The sequence below is a fragment of the Procambarus clarkii genome, chromosome 75 (genome assembly GCF_040958095.1).
Source record: "Procambarus clarkii isolate CNS0578487 chromosome 75, FALCON_Pclarkii_2.0, whole genome shotgun sequence".
Classification (NCBI taxonomy): domain Eukaryota; kingdom Metazoa; phylum Arthropoda; class Malacostraca; order Decapoda; family Cambaridae; genus Procambarus; species Procambarus clarkii.
Window position 1 is genome coordinate 28,410,188 of NC_091224.1, and position 22,500 is coordinate 28,432,687.

The window sequence follows — 22,500 nt, forward strand, 5'->3', positions numbered from 1 at the left end:
GCTCCAAGTAACAGCCTGTTAGACCAAGTTACCACTATTCAGGCCAGGCTTGAGAAGTAGAACTTCCTATTCAGTCTATTTATTTGATATAACACCAGATCAATTCTACTCAAATCTCCAGGTTCTCTCTCTCCACCTTATCAAACCACAATACATACCCAAAGGCTTCTAACATTAATAAACACCTCTATTATACTCAAACAATTATACCCAAGTGATCTTGACATGTTGTGTCTGTTAGCTGGGGTAGACTGAATTCACTGGGAAAAGTCTGAAATTGTTACAGGAATGCTGAGCCGGCAAAATATGAGGTAGTGGCTATACCTTGAGAGTAGATAACACTCGTATGCTCTCACCCCAGTTATTGACGAGTAACTGACTTGTTGTTTTGTGCCCGACACATGTTAGACACAGCACCAATAGGCTGAAAGCCACATGGATTGCCAACTTGTACAATTAATTCGAACATCCTATCTTATGAGAGACTTCAAAATTCCCATTTTTACCTTATGCCCTACTAGGCAAGCCAATTTTAAAGTCCACACTTTACAGACAGTGGTTATAATGCCCTATAGTATTTTGGTTACTTATCGAGGACAAGTGCCACAAATTATGACTAACACAGTACTACTATGCAGGCGATGAGTCACTATAACGTGGCTAAAATAAGTTGACCAGACCACACACTAGAAGGTGAAGGGACGACGACGTTTTGGTCCGTCCTGGACCATTCTCAGGTCGATTGACACAGGATCGACTTGAGAATGGTCCAGGACGGACCGAAACGTCGTCGTCCCTTCACCTTCTAGTGTGTGGTCTGGTCAACAGTACTACTATTTCAAATTTCATTTAAGTGCACAGTTACCAAGTAGTTAATAGCTTGTAAGCTTAAATCATCAAAAGTGAGAAATTGCAAACACAGAAAATGTTTATGTAAACCTATTTTCAAAATATCGTTTGTTAAAATGTTACAAAAGTTTGTGAAGTTAAGTATTGTAGTTGAATAAAAAATGTTTAATATTGTAATACAAATATTAGTCACATTGGTTATGACATAATTTGTCATAAAATTGTATATGCTGGAAATTTGAACATTTTATTTTATTGTAGAAACTTGGTAAGCTTTTGAATGTTTGCAACTGAAAAATAAATAATTTAAATGTTAATGACCACTTCTGCTAAAGCTTTGAAACACACTTATATGCTTTTACCTTGCCAGGATCATGTATTCTTGTGTGTGGTGATGACAAAGGAGCTCTGTGGGTGTATGATGTTGCCGACTACGTCACTGGTAAAATCTCCAGCCCGCTATCCGAAGGGCCAGAATTGCCACAAATCGAACCGGTCAAAATTTTAGACTGGCCTGAGTTGGAAGATGCAGAGGTGGGTTGGGATTTGGTCATCAAAGAAAATATATACATTTCTTTGTCCATGCTTGGTTTAAATATTGTACTGCATGTTAGCTTAACACAAGTCCCCTTTGTGCATAAAATATATTATTCCCAACAATTTTTTTCCATTCTAATATTGTTAAAATGCATTCACTGATCACAGGAAACTAAAAAAAAAAAATGGTTTGGTACATACTTTGGCTGTGATGAGGCAAGGAATTCTGGCAATAGTCAGGCATTGACAGAGCAGTCATCAAGTGTACTCACCTAGTTGTGCTTGTGGAGGTTGAGTTTTGGCTTTTTGGTCCCGCAAGTCAACTGTCAATCAACTGATGTACAGATTCTGGAGCCTACTGGGCTTTATCAGATCTACATTTGAAACTGTGTATGCAGTCAGCCTCCACCACATCACTGCCTAATGCATTCCATTTGTTAACTATTCTGACATTAAAAAAATGATTTCTAATGTTCCTGTGGATCAGTAGGGTACTAAGTCTCCGCCTGTGTTCCCTTGAGCGTGTTCCACCCATGTTAAATAGTTTGTCTTTGTCCACCCTGCCAATTCCCCGGAGAATTTTGTCGGTGGTTATCATGTCTCTTGGTTAGGTGTAGGTGGTTACCTGAAAGACTCTTTTTGTCTTCCATAGGGATGTGAGGTTTAGCTCCCGTAGCCTTTCCTCGTAGCTCATACCTCTCAGTTCTGGGACTAGTCTGGTGGCGTACCTCTGAATCTTCCCTATCTTTGTCTCGTGTTTAACTAGGTAAGAACTCCAGGCTGGAGCTGCATACTCCAGTATTGGTCTGACATAAGTGGTATACAAGGTCCTGAATGAATCCTTACACAAGTTTCTAAAGGCAGTTCTTATGTTGGCCAGTGTAGCATATGCCGCTGATGATATCCTTTTGATGAGGGCCTCTGGGGACAGGTTCAATGTGATTTCATCCCCCATATCTTTCTCTCTCTTTGACTTGCAGGATTTCACCTCCCAGATGGTACCTTGTGTTCAGCCTTCTGCTCCCTTCACCTAATTTCATTATTTTACACTTTCCTGAGTTAAACTTTAGTAACCATTTTCTAGACCATTCCTCCAGTTGGTCCAGGTCGTCCTGTAGTCTCTGTCTATCTTCATCTGTATTGATTCGTCTCATAATTTTTGAATCATCGGCGAACATTGAAAGGAATGAGTCTGTATCCTCCGGAAGATCGTTTACACACATCAAACAGGGTGGGTCCAAGTACATCTCACCACTCTGATGTCTTCCCCCTCATAGTTACTCGCTGTTTCATGTTGCTTAGATACTCCCTTAACCACTGGAGCACCTTACCTTTTACTCCTGCCTGTTTCTCCAACTTTTGTATCAGCCTTTTATGGGGTACTGTGTAAAAGGCTTTTTGTCAGTCCAAGAAATTGCAGTCTGCCCACCCTTCACTTTCTTGCCTAATTTTTGTTGCCTGGTCATTCCTATTAAGCCTGTGAGGCACGATTTACCATCCCTGAACCCATGTTGGTGGTGTGTTACAAAGCTATTTCCCCTCCAGATGTTCTACAAGCCTTTTCCTCATGATCTCCATCACCTTGCATAGTATGCAAGGTGATGGGAAACTGGCCTTTAGTTCAGTGCCTCTTGCCTGTCACCCTTTTTATATATTGGGACTACATTAGCTGTCTTCTAGCTTTCCGGTAGGTCTCCTGTTACATGTGACTTGTTATACACTATACTATAGAGAGTGGCATACTTAGTGCTTCTGCACTCTTTTTTTTTTTTAGTATCTATGATGAGATTCTGTCAGGCCCAACAACCTTTGTCACATTCAGCTCCAACAGATTCCTTTTGACCTCATCACTGGTAGCTCAAATTCCTACAAGGTTGCTTGGTTATCTCAGCTGTGGCGACTAACTCCAGCCCTGACATGTAGTGGGGGTTGCTGTCAAGATATTGTTACATAATAATTTCAGTGGTTTTAAAAACCACTTTAGGTTGGGAGTGTTTTTGGCTGGTGGGATGCACTGTGGTTTGGTGATGAGCTTGTTTCTGTTTGTTGTTTGTTGACTGATGTTTCTTCCTGGTAGCTCGTTTTCCACGAGTTGGTCCTGGGGGCCTTGGGCTTGTTTACTTATTGTTGTCAATTCTCACTTTTACCTTTTGGTGCTTTTGTATACTTTTGATATCGTTCACCTTATGCGTTACTGTTCTGGTATTGGCGTCCTTGGTGATATTTAGCGCCCTCTGATTATCCTGCACATTTGATGGTGCTACATAGCCCTCCCGGTTTGGTGCCTTCTTTTGATAATTGCTTACTTGGTGCTTTTGTTTTAGAATCAGGGCACGGATTAGCTCCGGATATGGCTTTATGGTTTGCTCCTTCTGATGTAGGCGTGGAAGCAGTTGAGCATTTCGCTCTCATTGAAGCATCTGGGTGGTCCCAACAGACCCCTTCAGGAGCTCGTGTAGCTCAGGAGCACCGCACCAGAAATAAATCTCTCTGATGTTTTGAGTCAGACTAAATCTGTGCAAACACTCAATGTAAATAAAAGGACACAGTCTATGGAACTCGCTTCCTAAGGAAATAAAAAATTGTCCAACCTACACTTTATTCAAAATTAAAACAAAACAGTACCTAATTTCATCCTCATAGCTTCCTACATAGTACTTCAAACTCACTGTATTTTGTGCTTTCCCCCCCCCCCCCCCCCCCCACACTCTAATTTTAGTATTTAAGATATGCAACTTAACCAATGTAATTACTACCATCAGTTTATATTGTAGTTATTATGATAAACTCAAATTTTGCTACAATGTACCCATTAATAATCTTAACTTTATTTGTTAACTTAAGGACCTACCCAAAGTGATATGCATGTTAGTGGCTTTGAAAGAATGTAAGAATGCCAATTGGGTATTCTGTACTCGCACACCCCAATGTACCTTCTAGTATATAAATAAAATAAAAATAAATGCCATGGCTCCCTTCACCTCTGTGTGGGGACCTGTGGCCAGATTCATGAAACAGTTATGCAAGCACTTACGAAAGTGTACATCTTTCCTCGATCTTTGACGGCTTTGGTTACATTTATTAAACAGTTTACAAGCATGAACAATTCCCAGTTAACTGTTGTTATTGTTATAAACAGCCTCCTGGTGCTTCGGAGCTCATTAACTCTTTAATAATTGTAAAGAAAGCCGCCAAGGATTGAGAAAAGATGTACAGGTTCGTAAATTCTTGCATAACTGCTTCGCGAATCTGGCCCCAGGGTCCTCAGTAGGCCAGAGAACTCCGTGACTGATGGTGCCTAGTAGCTGGCACCTACAGTGGAGATGGTAGCTTCAGGGAGCCACTGGGGCTCGCCCAGAAACTGGCATTTCATTACATTCATATGCTTGTATTTTGCTGGCTCTTCCTTCCATGTCAGGCTAGTGAGCTTCATGTTCTGCCCTTTTGAACCTGGTGGGACTTTTCTTTGTTTGCAGCCATGGCCTTCTTTTCTGGTGAACAAATCTGTGTGCTTCTGGAGGTGTCCTTTGTTTGATGCTTGGCTCACTTAGCCAAGGGTGGATCATTTGTTGTCTGGTGACGGCAGTTTGTCACTACCCGTGTGCCAACTTCTCGGCTTTAATGAATGCTCTATGGGTTGATCTAGTCTCCATGGTGCAATGGTCTCCATTACAAAGGTCGTATTTCTCAGGTTGTTCGCAATGCCATCTAGGGTAGCCAGCCTGGCTATCCTAGATGGCATTGCAGCCCATGATGTTTGCAATTGTGCTGCACTAATGGTTGTTTTCTGGGGGGAGCACTGTCGGCTCCCCGGAGCTATACCTGACTGATATGCTAATGTCAGACTTTGGCATCAGTCATGTGTATGGAGTTCTAGGGCCTACCGGGGACCACGGCCAGAACCTGGCCCCCCTCAGAGAGGCAAGGGGAGCAATGGCCTAAAGAAACCCCCGTGTGGTTGGAAGCATTCTATGTCTGCCATCGACCGGGTCAAGCATCCAGAAAGGTAAGCATTCCAAAACAAACCCCTATTCTGGTTAAAATTGCTACCAAAAGCCAAACTAGTGGATAGAACTCCCCAACAGAAAACAAGCAAACTAGTATGACGTTACTGTGCCGCTGTCTGCGCAGCTCCCCCCTCCCCGGGAGGGGGAAGGGGGAGCCCCAGATCTCTCACGCCGGCTATCCACCCATCAGTTCTGAGGCTGGATGTCAAAACATGCGAAAAACTGCCGACCGGAGGAAGGGAGGGTTGCCGGGGAGCCTCCGGGTCTGGCCCAGAAAATGGCATTTCATTACATTCAACGATGGTTTTCCGGGGGGAGCCCCGTCAGCTCCCCGGAGCTAACTACCCACAGAGGAAGGTCAAAGGGACGGAACCGGGAGGCAGTCACCATGCACCCCTCAACGGAAGCGAGACAACCGGCTGCAAACGCTAACCCATGGCGACACAGCCCCGACAGGGCCCAGGAGCAACACGAGACAACGAGCAGCTAGGCCCCTGTACGAACACCAAAAGATCCGTGCCCGGATGACAGCAAGGACATGCATACCAGACGGCAACAAGAGCAGCGAAGCCACGAACGCCACAGGCACGGGGAAAGAACACAGGCATGCTAGCCGCAATAACACGGCGGACAACCCGGGACACCTTCACCCGTGAACAGGGAAAAACGGAACCGGATCAACTCAAAGTGCGCCCCAGACATAGAGGCCGCGGCACGCAAATAACAGCGGAGGGCCGCCACTGAACACAAAACACGATGCATCCATGGCTCGACCAACCAAGCACCAACAAACCAAGGACCCCTCCGGAATGCAGCTGCCCCATCCCGTGGTTTTTTGTATTGAGTCGTGGACAAATATTTAGGCTTGGGGCATTAGCAGATTAAAAAACAGGATAATGGCAGCCAGGTCTTTAGTCAGTATCCCTGGTGTTCTTTGGTCCTATGTTGCCCCAGGTCATGTTTCCTGGTTGTAGTTTTCTACTAGAGTTAGTGCCTACTGCCTCTCCTCCTCCTCTGGTAAGTCCCTCCATTTTTTCTCCGGTTATTTAACTACAGGGAGCCACCGGGGCTCTCCCAGAAATGGAAGTTTCATTACATTCAACTCTGGTTTTATGTTGGTCAGAGGGGGGGCAGAAGAGTTCATTAATCTTTATGCAATAAAGCACTGCTATGGACCAAAAGAAGGATCAGTTATAATGATGACATTTTTGAGTACCATAATATATGGGTATGGTTCTGTAATAGTTCTCTTTGCATTTAAACTGCACACTTTTTGTTTTCTATGATTTCAACCATGTAAGGTATAGCTAGCACATTATTATTACCTATGAATACTTGCAGGTGGAGAAAGCTCGAAAACTGCGCCTGGACACGTATGACATTGTTGTAGACAAGTGTGCAGTGTCGTCGGGCGGTCACCACATTGTTGCAGTTACATCAAACAACATGGTCTGTGTCTGGAAAAGAGGGAAGGAAGACGATGATGAAGATAATTAAAAATATGTAAAAAAGTAGGAAATAAGATTTCAGCAAGTCACTAAGACATGCAGGAAGCTTTTATTACTTGGGATAATTTACAAAAATAATATAAAAATAATGACATTATTATGTAAAGCAAGCATGCGATATTAATTATTTTATTAGGATTATTAACGACAGAGAACTTTGATATTACAATTACCAAATAATAATGTTCATGGTCTTGAGGATCCAGCATCAGAAGTGTTATTTGTTAATGAGGCATTTGTGCCACTGCTGGCATAATGGGTAAACTGGCCTCTGCTGATGGCAACAATAAATGTCTCACACCTCTGAAATTCATGAGACTAAATAATAAGTTTTGTGATAAACAAAACCTGGATATGACTTCATTTGTTCAACAAGAAGAGTTATGTTGAGTATACCATAGTTATTATTTTGTTCCCATGTTGTTGTTGTTTTTTTTTATGTATATATGTACCAAGCTCAGTACATGACAGGAAGGCAGCACAGATCGTTAGAATTGCTCCAGTGATACATAGGAAGGTACTCTTAGGCCTATTTTTATATTTTTTGAGCACTATGTGAAGCAGCCAATTAGTGGGGTCAGTTAGCTGAAGCAAACATTGTCAGTCATCTAGTCCGCCTCTTCACTGCCAACGTCTGACAAACTATATTAAAAAATATGTTTCAAAGCCCAAATGATGCCCTTGTAACAATGAGACATTTTATCCCATTTTGTAACTCAAAATTGAATTGTCAGTTTGTAGTTGAATTTGACGCTGGTCGAGCTTCACAATTGCCGGCATTAGAAAAGATGGTTGATGTCTTCAATGTTGTTTGTATGATTACAAAAAAACTTAAATGTACTTAATAAGGGATTGAATCAGTTGCCAGATTTATTGCTAAGTATTATTCTCTAAATAATTTAAAATTTTTGTTGTTACATTTTGTATTGAGAAGGTTGCATGTTTTAATGTTTTGGAACTTGGAGCAGCTATGGAAGTAGTCAGGTGCTGACATTAATATACCTTTTGTTAATGTCTAAAATATTTGTGTTACTACCCGTGTGTTTCTCCACTACTGTAATTGTTAGTGGGTGTAATTGCATGAAGCATCCATTAGTAAATTGATAAATTGGTGGTAAATTGTTCTGTTATAATTTAAATCCATTTCCTTAATTAGTGCTTATTTAAGTTTCACCAGAAATTATTTGTAAATTTCTTAAGTTGAAAATTTTTAATTATTTTGATATATGCAGCCAGAGACCTGAAGAAAATATGACATCTCTCTTTTATGTAACTTAGTAACACTAGTCCAGAAGAGCTGACTTTACGATGGCTGACAGGAATTTTAACTTTCCCTCAGATTTCTAAAGATATTTGGTGAATTCTTATTTTGTTAGACCCATGTTTATCTGGGTTTTATTGTAACCCGTAGAGTGCGTGCTGCTAGCTGTGTCTTAAGTAATTATTGAATGGATCAAAGCTTACAATAAGCAGTCAAATATTGTGATATAATTTTTAAGCTTCCTAATGTAGTAAGCTGTATCGGTTCCTAATCTACAGCTGGTTAAGATTGCAAGGCATACTTAATACAGGTTCTTACAGAAAACATTTAATTCATACTGCTGAATTTATGTAAGGGTAATTAATGTTTGGTAGCAGCTGAGTAGATTGTGTGAATAATGGCGGGAGTATCTGTTAAGAGGTACTAGATGCAATGCTGTAGGGTGTCCGAGGGTATCCCTGCTGCTAGTGTGTATGCTGTAGGGTGTCCAAGGGTATCCCTGCTGCTACTGTGTATGCTGTAGGGTGTCCGAGGGTATCCCTGCTGCTACTGTGTATGCTGTAGGATGTCCGAGGGTATCCCTGCTGCTACTGTATATGCTGTAGGGTGTCCGAGGGTATCCCTGCTGCTACTGTGTATGCTGTAGGATGTCCGAGGGTATCCCTGCTGCTACTGTGTATCCTGTAGGATGTCCGAGGGTATCCCTGCTGCTAGTGTGTATGCTGTAGGGTGTCCGAGGGTATCCCTGCTGCTAGTGTGTATGCTGTAGGGTGTCCGAGGGTATCCCTGCTGCTAGTGTGTATGCTGTAGGGTGTCCGAGGGTATCCCTGCTGCTAGTGTGTATGCTGTAGGGTGTCCGAGGGTATCCCTGCTGCTAGTGTGTATGCTGTAGGGTGTCCGAGGGTATCCCTGCTGCTAGTGTGTATGCTGTAGGGTGTCCGAGGGTATCCCTGCTGCTAGTGTGTATGCTGTAGGGTGTCCGAGGGTATCCCTGCTGCTAGTGTGTATGCTGTAGGGTGTCCGAGGGTATCCCTGCTGCTAGTGTGTATGCTGTAGGGTGTCGGAGGGTATCCCTGTTGCTACTATGTATGCTGTATGGTGTCCGAGGGTATCCCTGCTGCTACTGTGTAGGGTGTCCGAGGGTATCCAGGTTGCTACTGTGTATGCTGTAGGGTGTCCGAGGGTATCCCTGTTGCTACTGTGTATGCTGTAGGGTGTCCGAGGGTATCCCTGTTGCTACTGTGTATGCTGTATGGTGTCCGAGGGTATCCCTGCTGCTACTGTGTAGGGTGTCCGAGGGTATCCCTGCTGCTACTGTGTATGCTGTAGGATGTCCGAGGGTATCCCTGCTGCTACTGTGTATGCTGTAGGGTGTCCGAGGGTATCCCTGTTGCTACTGTGTATGCTGTAGGGTGCCCGAGGGTATCCCTGCTGCTACTGTGTATCCTGTAGGATGTCCAAGGGTATCCCTGCTGCTACTGTGTATACTGTAGGATGTCCGAGGGTACCCCTGCTGCTACTGTGTATGCTGTAGGATGTCCGAGGGTATCCCTGCTGCTACTGTGTATGCTGTAGGATGTCCGAGGGTATCCCTGCTGCTACTGTGTATCCTGTAGGATGTCCGAGGGTATCCCTGCTGCTACTGTGTATGCTGTATGGTGTCCGAGGGTATCCCTGCTGCTACTGTGTATGCTGTAGGATGTCCGAGGGTATCCCTGCTGTAGGGTGTCCGAGGGTATCACTGCTGCTACTGTGTATCCTGTAGGATGTCCAAGGGTATCCCTGTTGCTACTGTGTATGCTGTATGGTGTCCGAGGGTATTCCTGCTGCTAGTGTGTATGCTGTAGGGTGTCCGAGGGTATCCCTGTTGCTACTGTGTATGCTGTAGGGTGTCCGAGGGTATCCCTGTTGCTACTGTGTATGGTGTCCGAGGGTATCCCTGCTGCTACTGTGTGTGCTGTATGGTGTCCGAGGGTATCCCTGTTGCTACTGTGTGTGCTGTATGGTGTCCGAGGGTATCCCTGCTGCTACTGTGTATGCTGTAGGATGTCCGAGGGTATCCCTGCTGTAGGATGTCCGAGGGTATCCCTGCTGTAGGATGTCCGAGGGTATCCCTGCTGTAGGATGTCCGAGGGTATCCCTGCTGTAGGATGTCCGAGGGTATCCCTGCTGTAGGATGTCCGAGGGTATCCCTGCTGCTACTGTGTATGCTGTATGGTTGAAGGTCGTGCTTGCCAAAATAAATGTTTACCTCATGTTGTCTGGTTGAGCCATTACTGTAAGTAATGGCTGAGCAAGACTGTACAGTAATTGCAAATAAGATAGCATGATTGTTGAGTATGTAATATAATAATGTGTACAGATGAGTCTCTTATGTATATAAGTATTCCAGTCAGTGAATGAATATTTAAGTTACCAAGGTACAATATTAACAAAGGTCTGAAATCTGATCACAGTAGATTGTAGGAATAACATTCAAATGCATCACTTGATAAAAATGATCAAAATGTACCAGGTTCCTGTATTTTTGTTGTATTAGATATTGGGAAAGCTTTTGTTTCACCATCAGAAGCAGACTTTATATGCAATATTCCACGATCTCATTTCTTCCTGGCAAAAACTCCACTGTTGACATAATAAGGTAACAGTAAGGAAACAAAATTGGCAAATTTTGTATTTTTGAACAAAAATAAACTACTGTTCCAACCTATATAAAACTATTATTCCTAAGCGGGTTTATGTACTTGTACATAGAACTGGCTCGGGCAAGTGAAATGTTTCTGTATTGATAGTTTGGTGAAGAAATTTGCTGTGGCCACCCACTGATGGGAAGGTTCCAGGTGGGAGATATCCTGCTGTGGCCACCCACTGATAGGGAGGTTCCAGGTGGGAGATATCCTGCTGTGGTCACCCACAGATGGGAAGTTTCCAGGTGGGAGATATCCGGCTGTGGCCACCCACTGATGGGAAGGTTCCAAGTGGGAGATATCCTGCTGTGGCCACCCACTGATGGAAAGGTTCCAAGTGGGAGATATCCTGCTGTGGCCACCCACTGTTGGAAAGGTTCCAGGTGGGGGATATCCTGCTGTGGCCACCCACTGATAGGGAGGTTCCAGGTGGGAGATATCCTGCTGTGGCCACCCACTGATGGGAATGTTCCAGGTGGGAGATATCCTGCTGTGGCCTCCTACTAACAGAAAGGTTCCAAGTAGGAGATATCTTGCTGTGTCCACCTACTGATGGGGAGGTTCCAGGTGGGAGATATCCTGCTGTGGCCACCCACTGATGGGGTGGTTCCAGGTGGGAGATATCCTGTTGTGGCCACCCACTGTAAAAAACCACTATCGCAGGCCCTCCACATTCTGTGGAGACAAAGCCTAGACACTGGCGTTATTCCTGATATACTAAAAACAGCAGAGATAGCACCACTTCATAAAGGAGGAAATAAGGCAGAGGCAAAAAATTACAGACCGATAGCACTAACATCGCACATTATAAAATATTTTGAGAGAGTGCTAAGAAGTAAGATCACAAAATACATGGAATCACAGCATCTCCATAACCCCGGACAACATGGTTTCAGAACAGGGCGCTCTTGCCTGTCGCAGTTGCTGGACCACTATGATAAGGCATTAGATGCTATGGAAGACAAACAAAACGCTGATGTAATTTACACAGATTTCGCAAAAGCTTTTGATAAATGTGACCATGGTGTTATTGCACATAAAATGCGCTCAAAAGGAATTACCGGAAAAATAGGCAGATGGATCTACAATTTCCTGACCAACAGAACCCAATGTGTAATAGTCAACAAAATAAAATCCAGCCCATCAACCGTGAAGAGCTCAGTCCCCCAGGGTACTGTGCGTGCTCCAGTACTTTTTCTCATCCTCATATCGGACATAGACCAGAACACAACCTATAGCACTGTATCATCTTTTGCAGATGACACAAGGATCTTCATGAGAGTAGGCAACATAGAGGACACGGCAAACCTCCAGTCAGATGTAGATCAGGTCTTTCTATGGGCTACAGAAAATAATATGGTGTTTAACGAAGATAAGTTCCAGCTCATGCGCTATGGAAAAAATGAAAATATAAAAACGGAAACAACGTACAAAACTCAGGCAAATCATAACTTTTCACACTAGAGATGCTATACCGATGATGATACTTTTTAAAACGCTTGTGCTCTCTAGAGTGGAGTACTGCTGCACAATGACAGCACCTTTGAAAGCTGGAGAAGTTGCTGACCTAGAGAGCGTGCAGAGATCCTTTACTGCTAGAATCCACTCAGTAAAACATCTAAATTACTGGGACCGACTAAAGAGCCTAAATCTGTACTCCCTTGAGCGCAGGCGGGAGAGGTACATAATAATTTACACGTGGAAAATATTAGAGGGGCTGGTCCCAAACCTGCACACAGAAATAACATCACATGAGACCAGAAGACATGGCAGGGTGTGCAGAATACCCCCGTCGAAAAGCAGAGGTGCAACAGGTACTCTGAGAGAGAACTATCAACATCAGAGGCCCGAGACTGTTCAACACGCTTCCACTACACATAAGGGGCATAACTGGCAATCCCCTCACAGTGTTCAAGAGAGAACTGGATAAGTACCTCCAAAGGATACCTGATTAAGCTGGTTGATCAGGATACCTTTACCTTATGGATCAACCAGGATACCTCCTGGTTGATCAGTCCAGTAACCAGGAAGCCTGGTCGACGACCGGGCCGCGGGGACAGTAAGCCCCGGAAGCACCTCAAGGTAACCCACAGATGGGAAGGTTCCAGGTGGGAGATATCCTGCTGTGGACACCTGCTGGTGGGAAGGTTCCTGAAGAAAGTAAGGTGTCTGGGCTATGTATAGAATAAATTAGTAATTAACAGTTTAATGTTCAAGTCCCTTATAGGCTCCCATCAACAATGCCTCTCTCTTACAAGTGCTCTCACTGGCGGAGATAACAACCACTGGATCATGTCGGTCACAGGAGTCCCATTTGGCTAATCAGAGACCAATGGCTACCATCAGGTGGGTCGGAGCACGAGTCAACTCAAAGATCAGTCCTGTCATATGTGGTTGGTGCCACTGGTGTGCTCCTCTGGTTCAGCACATCAGGTCTCTCAGTTTGTGGCTACGTTCTGGCATCCCATGGGGGCTATTTTTTTTTTATTTTTATTTTTGTGCTTGTTTACTTTCTTACAATCTTACAGACCTGGAAATTTTTACGCTTCGAGCTGCATATGAACATGATGACTCCTCCCCAGGTGCTTGTCTAGTGTGTTCCCTGGTGTGCTCAGTAAGGTACAGACAACACCAGTGGTCCTGCTGGAGGGTGGGAGACAGACAGACTACACCAGTGATCCTGCTGGAGGGTGGGAGACAGACAGACTACACCAGTGGTCCTGCTGGAGGGTGGGAGACAGACAGACTACACCAGTGGTCCTGCTGGAGGGTGGGAGACAGACAGACTACACCAGTGGTCCTGCTGGAGGGTGGGAGACAGACAGACTACACCAGTGGTCCTGCTGGAGGGTGGGAGACAGACAGACTACACCAGTGGTCCTGCTGGAGGGTGGGAGACAGACAGACTACACCAGTGGTCCTGCTGGAGGGTGGGAGACAGACTACACCAGTGGTCCTGCTGGAGGGTGGGAGACAGACAGACTACACCAGTGGTCCTACTGGAGGGTGGGAGACAGACAGACTACACCAGTGGTCCTGCTAGAGGGTGGGAGACAGACAGACTACACCAGTGGTCCTGCTGGAGGGTGGGAGACAGACAGACTACACCAGTGGTCCTACTGGAGGGTGGGAGACAGACAGACTACACCAGTGGTCCTACTGGAGGGTGGGAGACAGACAGACTACACCAGTGGTCCTGCTGGAGGGTGGGAGACAGACAGACTACACCAGTGGTCCTGCTGGAGGGTGGGAGACAGACTACACCAGTGGTCCTGCTGGAGGGTGGGAGACAGACTACACCAGTGGTCCTGCTGGAGGGTGGGAGACAGACAGACTACACCAGTGGTCCTGCTGGAGGGTGGGAGACAGACAGACTACACCAGTGGTCCTGCTGGAGGGTGGGAGACAGACAGACTACACCAGTGGTCCTGCTAGAGGGTGGGAGACAGACAGACTACACCAGTGGTCCTGCTGTAGCATAAGATCAATACATAATGTGTTCGCTGCAACACCTCTTAGGTTGGCCTCAGCCGTCATCCAGTGGCGCCTGACAGCTGAGTGGACAGCGCTACGGGTTCGTAGTCCTGAGGTTCCTGGTTCGATCCCCGGTGGAGGCGGAGACAAATGAGCAAAATGTTTCTTTCTCCCTGGTGCCCCTGTTACCTAGCAGTAAATAGGTACCTGGGAGTTAGACAGCTGCTACGGGCTGCTTCCTGGGGATGTGTAACAAAAAAAAAAAGAGGCCTGGTCGAGGACCGGGCCGCGAGGACGCTGAGCCCCGAAATCTTCTCAAGATAACCTCATGATAAGATACACCCACCCATTGGCCCTGAGGTACGCCGTGGTCCTGAGGTACGCCGTGGCCCTGAGGTATCCTGAGGCCCCGACGCACCTAATGGCCCTGACGCACCCCGTGGCCCTGACGCACCTAATGGCCCTGACGCACCCCGTGGCCCTGAGGTACCCCGTGGCCCTCAGGTACCAAATGGCCCTGACGCACCCCGTGGCCCTTACGCACCCTGTAGCCCTGAGGTACCCCGTGGCCCTGAGGTATCCCGTGGCCCTGACGCACCCCATGGCCCTGACGCACCCGGTGGCCCTGACGCACCCCGTGGCCCTGAGGTACCCCGTGGCCCTGACGCACCCCGTGGCCCTCAGGTACCAAGTGGCCCTGACGCACCCTGTAGCCCTGAGGTACCCTGTGGCCCTGAGGTACCCCGTGGCAGTGAGGTACCCCATGGCCCTGACGCACCCGGTGGCCCTGTCGCACCCCGTGGCCCTGAGGTACCCCATGGCCCTGAGGTACCCCGTGGCGCTGAGGTACCTTGTGGCCCTGAGGTACCCCGTGGCAGTGAGGTACCCCGTGGCGCTGAGGTACCTTGTGGCCCTGAGGTACCCCGTGGCAGTGAGGTACCCCATGGCCCTGACGCACCCCGTGGCCCTGAGGTACCCCGTGGCGCTGACGCACCCGGTGGCCCTGACGCACCCCGTGGCCCTGAGGTACCCCGTGGCCCTGACGCACCCCGTGGCCCTGAGGTACCCCGTGGCCCTGACGCACCCCGTGGCCCTGACGCACCACGTGGCCCTGACGCACCCCGTGGCCCTGACGCACCTTGTGGCCCTGACGCGCACTGTGGCCCTGACGCACCCCGTGGCCTTGAGGTATTCCGCGGCCCTGACGCACCCCGTGGCCTTGAGGTATTCCGTGGCCCTGAGGTTCCCCTGTGACCCTGACGCACCCTGTGGACCTGAGGTACCCCGTGGTCCTGAGGTACCCCGTGGCCCTGAGGTACCAAGTGGCCCTGAGGTATTCCGTTGCCCTGAAGTACTCCGTGGCCCTGACGCACCTCGTGGCCCTGACGCACTTTGTGGCCCTGACGCACCTTGTGGCCCTGACGCACCTTGTGGCCCTGACGCACCTCGTGGCCCTGACGCATCTTGTGGCCCTGACGCACCCCGTGGCCCTGACGCACCTTGTGGCCCTGACGCACCTTGTGGCCCTGACGCACCTCGTGGCCCTGACGCACCTCGTGGCCCTGACGCACCTTGTGGCCCTGACGCACCTTGTGGCCCTGACGCACCTCGTGGCCCTGACGCATCTTGTGGCCCTGACGCACCCCGTGGCCCTGACGCACCCATTGGCCCTGACGCACCCCGTGGCCTGACGCACCCCATTGATCTGAAGTACCCCGTGGCCCTGACGCACCCCGTGGCCCTGACGCAACCCTGGGCCCTGACGCACCCCGTGGCCCTGACGCACCCCGTGGCCCTGACGCACCCCGTGGCCCTGACGCACCCCGTGGCCCTGACGCGCTGTGCACTGTGTTAGATAATGTTCCAGTGGTCTGTTGTGGTTGTAACTGTGCACTGTTAGATAATGTTCCAGTGGTCTGTTGTGGTTGTAACTGTGCACTGTGTTAGATAATGTTCCAGTGGTCTGTTGTGGTTGTAACCGTGCAATGTGTTAGATAATGTTCCAGTGGTCTGTTGTGGTTGTAACTGTGCAATGTGTTAAATAATGTTCCAGTGGTCTGTCGGGCATTTCTCCACAGTGTTGACATTTCCTCTCATCTTCCGGAACCTGTAAGCCTATTTCCCATGCACATGGGTATCCAAGCCTGATGTGATGTAAGTGCACTTCTGTTGCTCTACTGCTCCCTTTCATCAAACTAAGTGGTTCGTAGTTGGTTGAATTCTTGTACCAACCCGCAGATCCTGATGTTGCAACAGCTGTGTTGTGGTCACTGCACATCATCCTCATTGCTCTGTTTCTAATTACTTTCTTAATCTGTGATATGTAAATGTCTACATTTCTTCTCTTAATTGCAAGTTTTGCAGTTTCGTCTGCAATGTCATTTCCTATTATTCCCACACGACTTGGCACCCAGTTGATAAGTACCCGACGGCATTGGTGTTTGAGAGTTTGCATAAATGATATGACATTTGTTATCAGATGGATGTTGTCATGTATGTGTTCTTGTTGCAAGGTTTCAATGGCAGTTCTCGAATCTGTATGTATGATAACATGTTGTCGGTGTTCAGCAAGAGCATGTTCCAAAGCCTTTTGAATGGCTAGCATCTCTGTTTGTAAAGTCAAACATCCATTTGAGAGTCTCCAACTATTTACAGAGTTTCCTGCTTTAACTGCAGCTCCGGTTTCTTGTCCCTGCTGGTCTACTGATCCATCTGTGAAGTATGTGAAGCTGTCAGATGCCATGTTTGCTTCTATATGCATCTGTGCAATGTTACGTAGCAGATGAGGATTAGTCTGGTTCTTTTTCCTCTCAAGAACCATAATCATAAAGTCTGCTGGCAGCGATTCCCAAGGGGCTTGCATAATAAAGTCTGCATGTATACAGTCGGAAGCTGAGATGAACAGACTGTTGGGTCAATGTCGGAAGAGATTACAACCTCTGAAGGCCTTGGCATGCTGTGGAAAGGGAGTGGGAGTCCCTGTGCTACTGAAGATTGATTGATTGATGAAGATTAAGCCACCCAAAAGGTGGCACGGGCATGAATAGCCCGTAAGTGGTGGCGCTTTTGAGCCATTACCAGTATCAAAAGATGATACTGGAGATCTGTGGAGGCGCAACTGCACCCTGCGTGACGGGAGATGTCTCCCGGACCAAATGGTCTGTGCTACTGAAGGTACAGTAATGAAGCCATGAGCATTATCTTAGTATGCCCAAGAAATGCCATGACAGATAATGAGCATGGAGTTGAATCTGGGGAGTATTGGGGATAGAATTTCAGAGATAAATGTAGCCTCTGTCATTAGATTAATGAGAGGGAGGGGAGTTAATGAATTAATCCTCTCAGTTCAAAAGGTGGGAAGTAATGAACAATGTATTATAAAGTATAAGAAGAGAGCATAAGACGAGAGTACCTTATGTTCTAATGTTATAGAGTATGATGTTATTACAGAGTGTATTGCTGTGCCTAAGAGACAATTTACACCACCATGGGAGGATTGTAATGTAGACGTAGTAATTACTCCCTTGCAAAAGAAAAAAAGTATGTATGAAATAGGAGAGCTGAGGGCAACATGTGATTGTATAACTAGAAATTACCTACAGAAAACACTACATGTATATTGTGATGTGTCAGTAGCTAGGTATGGGAAGGCAGGATGTGGAGTCTTGATCAGGGAGTACACTGACATCGGCACTGTAGATACTGTTATTGGACGCCGCTTAACTGACAATGTCTCTTCAACGCAGGCTGAACTCCAAGGTGTATTAGCAGGATTACAGGAAGTAGTCAAATGTGGTAAAAATGCCTGCTTCTTTATTGACAGCAGAGGAGCGTTAGAGTCTTAATAGCAGTGTTACGACCCTCTCGGGACGCAACGGGGTTCTCACTCTGATGTTGTTAGAGTCAGATATATATATCCGTTCCCAAGCCAGTAGTGGCTATCAAGGGATGAGATCCGTGACGCAAGTAACTTAAAGGGAGTAGGGAAAGAAAGCTAAGAACTTAATATTATAATTAACACCATCACCGATTAAATATATAAAATAAAAGAGTGCACAAGGGGATTAATCCACAATCGATGTCTTCTGCTGAAGACGCTGGTGCCATAACTCTCGGTGTCTAGTCCTTGGTGCTTTCTTCGTGGCCTCACAACGAATTCTCCAATGAAGTTGAGCCTACCCTGGCCACAGGTCAGCCAAAACACATGTCCACTGGGGGCACCGCCGTGGAGGCCGTCAACCACACGTCCAGCTGGTCTGCTGGCAGGTTCTGAGCCAATTAACAAGGCTGGTACGGCCACTCCACGAACGATAAAAGGGGAACGCCCTAGACAGGAGCCCCGTGTGACACCACAAATCACTCTCCTGTCTTCAGTACCCCAGTGGATGATCGTCTCCAACAGTCGGTCCCGGGTAAATCCTTTTACTGCCACTTCACTGGCAGGCTAACACACCACAGTGTTCTTCCGGGGGGACGACTTCACAACAGCTGCAGCAAGGTTCAAGGTATGGAGACTGGCTGCCTCGGGTAGACTGCCTCCACTTCCATCACAGCAGTCCCAGGTCGGCTCTGTAAGCAGACACGTCATCAATGACTGGGACATACTAAAACACCTCACTTACGGGCTCGGGCACAAACACCTGACGTATCCAGTCCATAGATGGCGCTGTCGTCGGAGCATCACCTCACCAGAGGTCAGGAGCGGCTGTGTTGATTAGTAAGAATTTAAAACAAAAGGATCAATGCATAAATGTTCGTAATAAGGCAAATCGGACACTTGGATTTATTAATCGCAGCGTTAGTAACAAGACACCTGGTGTGGTTCTCAAGCTATATCTTGCTCTAGTTAGGCCCCATTTAGATTATGCAGTTCAGTTTTGGTCGCCATATTATAGAATGGATATAAATTCACTTGAACGTGTCCAGCGTAGGATGACTAAGTTAATTCCCCAAATTAGAAATCTTTCATATGAAGAAAGATTAACAAAGCTTAAGTTGCATTCACTGGAAAGGCGAAGAGTTAGGGGTGACATGATAGAGGTTTACAAGTGGATGAATGGACATAACCGGGGGGATATTAATAGGGTATTAAAAGTATCAACACAGGACAGAACACGAAACAATGGATATAAATTGGATAAGTTTAGATTTAGGAAAGACTTGGGTAAATACTGGTTCAGTAACAGGGTTGTTGATTTGTGGAACCAATTGCCGCGTAACATTGTGGAGGTGGGGTCCCTCGATTGTTTCAAGCACGGGTTGGACAAGTATATGAGTGGGATTGGGTGGTTATAGAATAGGAGCTGCCTCGTATGGGCCAATAGGCCTTCTGCAGTTACCTTTGTTCTTATGTTCTTATGTTGTGAGCTGTACAGGACTGGAAACTGGCCCTTGTGGCTGGTACACCTTGTCCTCACCAGGTGTCGTCGTCCGTTTGGCGGGGGTTTCGGGAGCTGACCCACAGATGGCGTGGTCGTTACTACTCCGTGCTCGGACGCTGGATCCGGGTTCGTAACAAGCAGACGCCCAGTATACCAGAATATTGTGATAGAGTGTAGAGAGAATGTTAAGAAATTAAAAAAAAAATGGGTATACAGTAAGATTCATGTGGATCCCTTCACATGTGAGAATACTGTTGAATGAGGTAGTTGATGACATAGCGAAGAGAGCCACTGAAAAAACTCTTGTTGATGTTGTATGTCAGTTAACCTTGAAACAAATAAAAACACGGTCCGTCTAATTACCACAAACTTCAGAAAGCTTCCTGGCAATACGTTAGTAATGAATAAATATGATATATTTACTCATTATAATGTTGGTGCTGAATGTACAACACGAAAAAACATAATTTTAATCTGAAAAAGTATCTTTTTATAAAGAAATTAGACGAAAATAAAAAGCGTGCTGAATGTACAACACGAAAAAACATAATTTTAATCTGAAAAAGTATCTTTTTATAAAGAAATTAGACGAAAATAAAAAGCTGGTGACGCCAAATCAAGTCGACGATCCAAGCTTCGGTTAGGTTAGGTTTGGTTAAGTTAAGTTAGGTTAGGTTAGGTTAGGATAGGTTAGGATAGGTTAGGTTAGGTTAGGTCAGCCTAACTTAATATATCATATTTATTCATTACTAACGTATTGCCAGGAAGCTGTCTGAAGTTTGTGTAGTTTGTGGTAATTAGACGGACCCTAAAAACAAGAATCAAGATGATCCAAGAGGGTGAAGAAATGATAAAGAGAATGGCAATGGTGGACAGTAGTAACACACTTAAGAATTATTCAATAATAAATACAAACTCGTCCTTCACCTATGGTAGAGGAAAGTCTACTTGGAAGGATTCAATTTACATGAGATTAAGATTAGGATACAAATATATCTGGCAATACGGTGTTGATGTCAGTGAAAAAGATAAGGAGTGTAAATTATGTAGTATGCCGCACGCCCACACCTTAGAACATTATGTATTAGAGTGTCAACTTATTGATAACTATAGAAATAAGGAAATAAGTAGTGTACCACATCAAATTGTTTGGATGTGTGATAATGGTATGATAGACAGTATACTTAGGAGCTACAAGAATTTAGCCCCAAGAGTGTAACACTTATATGCTGTACTTACTATATTAACCTGCAATGTTAAATGGGATTCTTGTATTGTGGATTTGTACTCACTGAATTTGTGCGCCCCTTGAGGGACTTGAAGTAGAGGGGGTGAGGGGGGGGTAGAAATAGCCTAAGCTACTCTATCACTTAGTAATGTATTTTTGTTATTGTCTCAATAAACGAACTTGAACGGTAATCGCCGACGTACCCCCCCCCCCCCCCCCGCCAAGCGCCGCCCGCCCCTCCCCCGAGTGTTGGGCAGAAGATGCACTCTCTCTGTCGGGGTTCACCAATCTCTCAGTTGCATCTGTAGATTGATGATTGATAAAGATTAAGCCACCCAAGAGGTGGCACGGGCATGAATAGCCCGTAAGTGGTGGTCCTTTTGAGCCATTACCAGTATCAAGAGCTGATACTGGAGATCTGTGGAGGTGCGACTGCACCCTGCGTGACGGGAGATGTCTCCCGTCTGCATCTGTAACCTAGACGTAGTCTATATAACCTAACTTCTATTTCCCTATGGATCGTTGCTGGTCACCATTTGGTCCGGGAGACATCTCCCGTCACGCTGGGTGCAGTCGCACCTCCACAGATCTCCAGTATCAGCTCTTGATACTGGTAATGGCTCAAAAGGACCACCACTTACGGGCTATTCATGCCCGTGCCAGCTTTTGGGTGGCTTAATCTTCTTCAATCAATCAATCCCTTCTCCACACGGGAGACATCTCCCGTCACGCAGGGTGCAGTCGCACCTCCACAGATCTCCAGTATCAGCTCTTGATACTGGTAATGGCTCAAAAGGGCCACCACTTACGGGCTATTCATGCCCGTGCCACCTTTTGGGTGGCTTAATCTTTATCAATCAATCAATCCCTATGGATTCCTATTGGGATATTTAACCTTTCTAACTTGGTTGCCTGAAGATACCATGTTGCAGATGGCGAACCTTCAGCTATTCTCTGGTGCAGGTCGGCTTTGTTGAGATGTGAGAGTTTTTTTGGTGATGATGTTTTTTATGTTCTCTAGGCTGGGTTGAATTGGTTTATGTATCACTGGATGACGAGTTGCCAATTTAGCAATTTCATCAGCTTTTTCATTTAATGGGATTCCAACATGGGATGGGATCCAGTTTAGGGTTATGTTGAGTCCTTTGCCTTTAGTGACTGCTCCAAGATACAAAATGGTGGTAATTATTTCCACGTTACCTTTCCACTGTTTTTGTCCTAGTATTTGAAGTGCAGCTTTTGAGTGTTTTGTGCAATTACAAAACAGTTAATTTTCTGCAATCACAATCACAGTTAATTGATAATATTACGATTGATTGATTGATTGATAAAGATTAAGCCCCAAGAGCTTAGGCTTAGGTGGGGCTCCCATAGGCAGCAATGAGGTGAAAGGAAAAAAGTCTTTGTCCTCAAACAAAAGAGGAAAGTGCAGAAGGCCCATTAACCAATACATGTGAGATCCAGGAAGCAATAATACTAATGAGATATTATTGAGATAATTGTGTATTAATGAGTTTACCCAAATCGTTTTTAATTTATCAATTAAAAATGGATCCATATTTTAGAAA

The 22,500-nt window shown here is 46.0% G+C and overlaps 2 protein-coding genes across 3 annotated transcripts in view; one reads left to right on the forward strand and one right to left on the reverse strand.

Moving 5' to 3' along the window:
* Window positions 1-10,879, forward strand: part of LOC123771610 (leucine-rich repeat and WD repeat-containing protein 1) — a 53,285-nt gene extending 42,406 nt beyond the window's left edge. For both annotated transcript variants that reach the window (XM_045764197.2, XM_045764198.2), the window contains exons 9-10: window positions 1,220-1,383; window positions 6,735-10,879. In XM_045764197.2, coding sequence (XP_045620153.1) covers window positions 1,220-1,383; window positions 6,735-6,890 — 320 coding nt within the window. In that variant the 3' untranslated portion in view covers window positions 6,891-10,879. The remainder of the gene's footprint in view (window positions 1-1,219; window positions 1,384-6,734) is intronic.
* A 3,898-nt stretch (window positions 10,880-14,777) lies between these two features.
* The window catches only part of LOC123771757 (suprabasin-like), a 16,481-nt gene continuing 8,758 nt past the window's right edge, over window positions 14,778-22,500 (reverse strand). The window contains exons 2-3 of the mRNA XM_069313610.1: window positions 15,589-16,010; window positions 14,778-15,524 (exon numbers count right to left, since the gene is read on the reverse strand). Of these exons, the coding sequence (XP_069169711.1) occupies window positions 14,778-15,524; window positions 15,589-16,010 (1,169 nt within the window). The remainder of the gene's footprint in view (window positions 15,525-15,588; window positions 16,011-22,500) is intronic.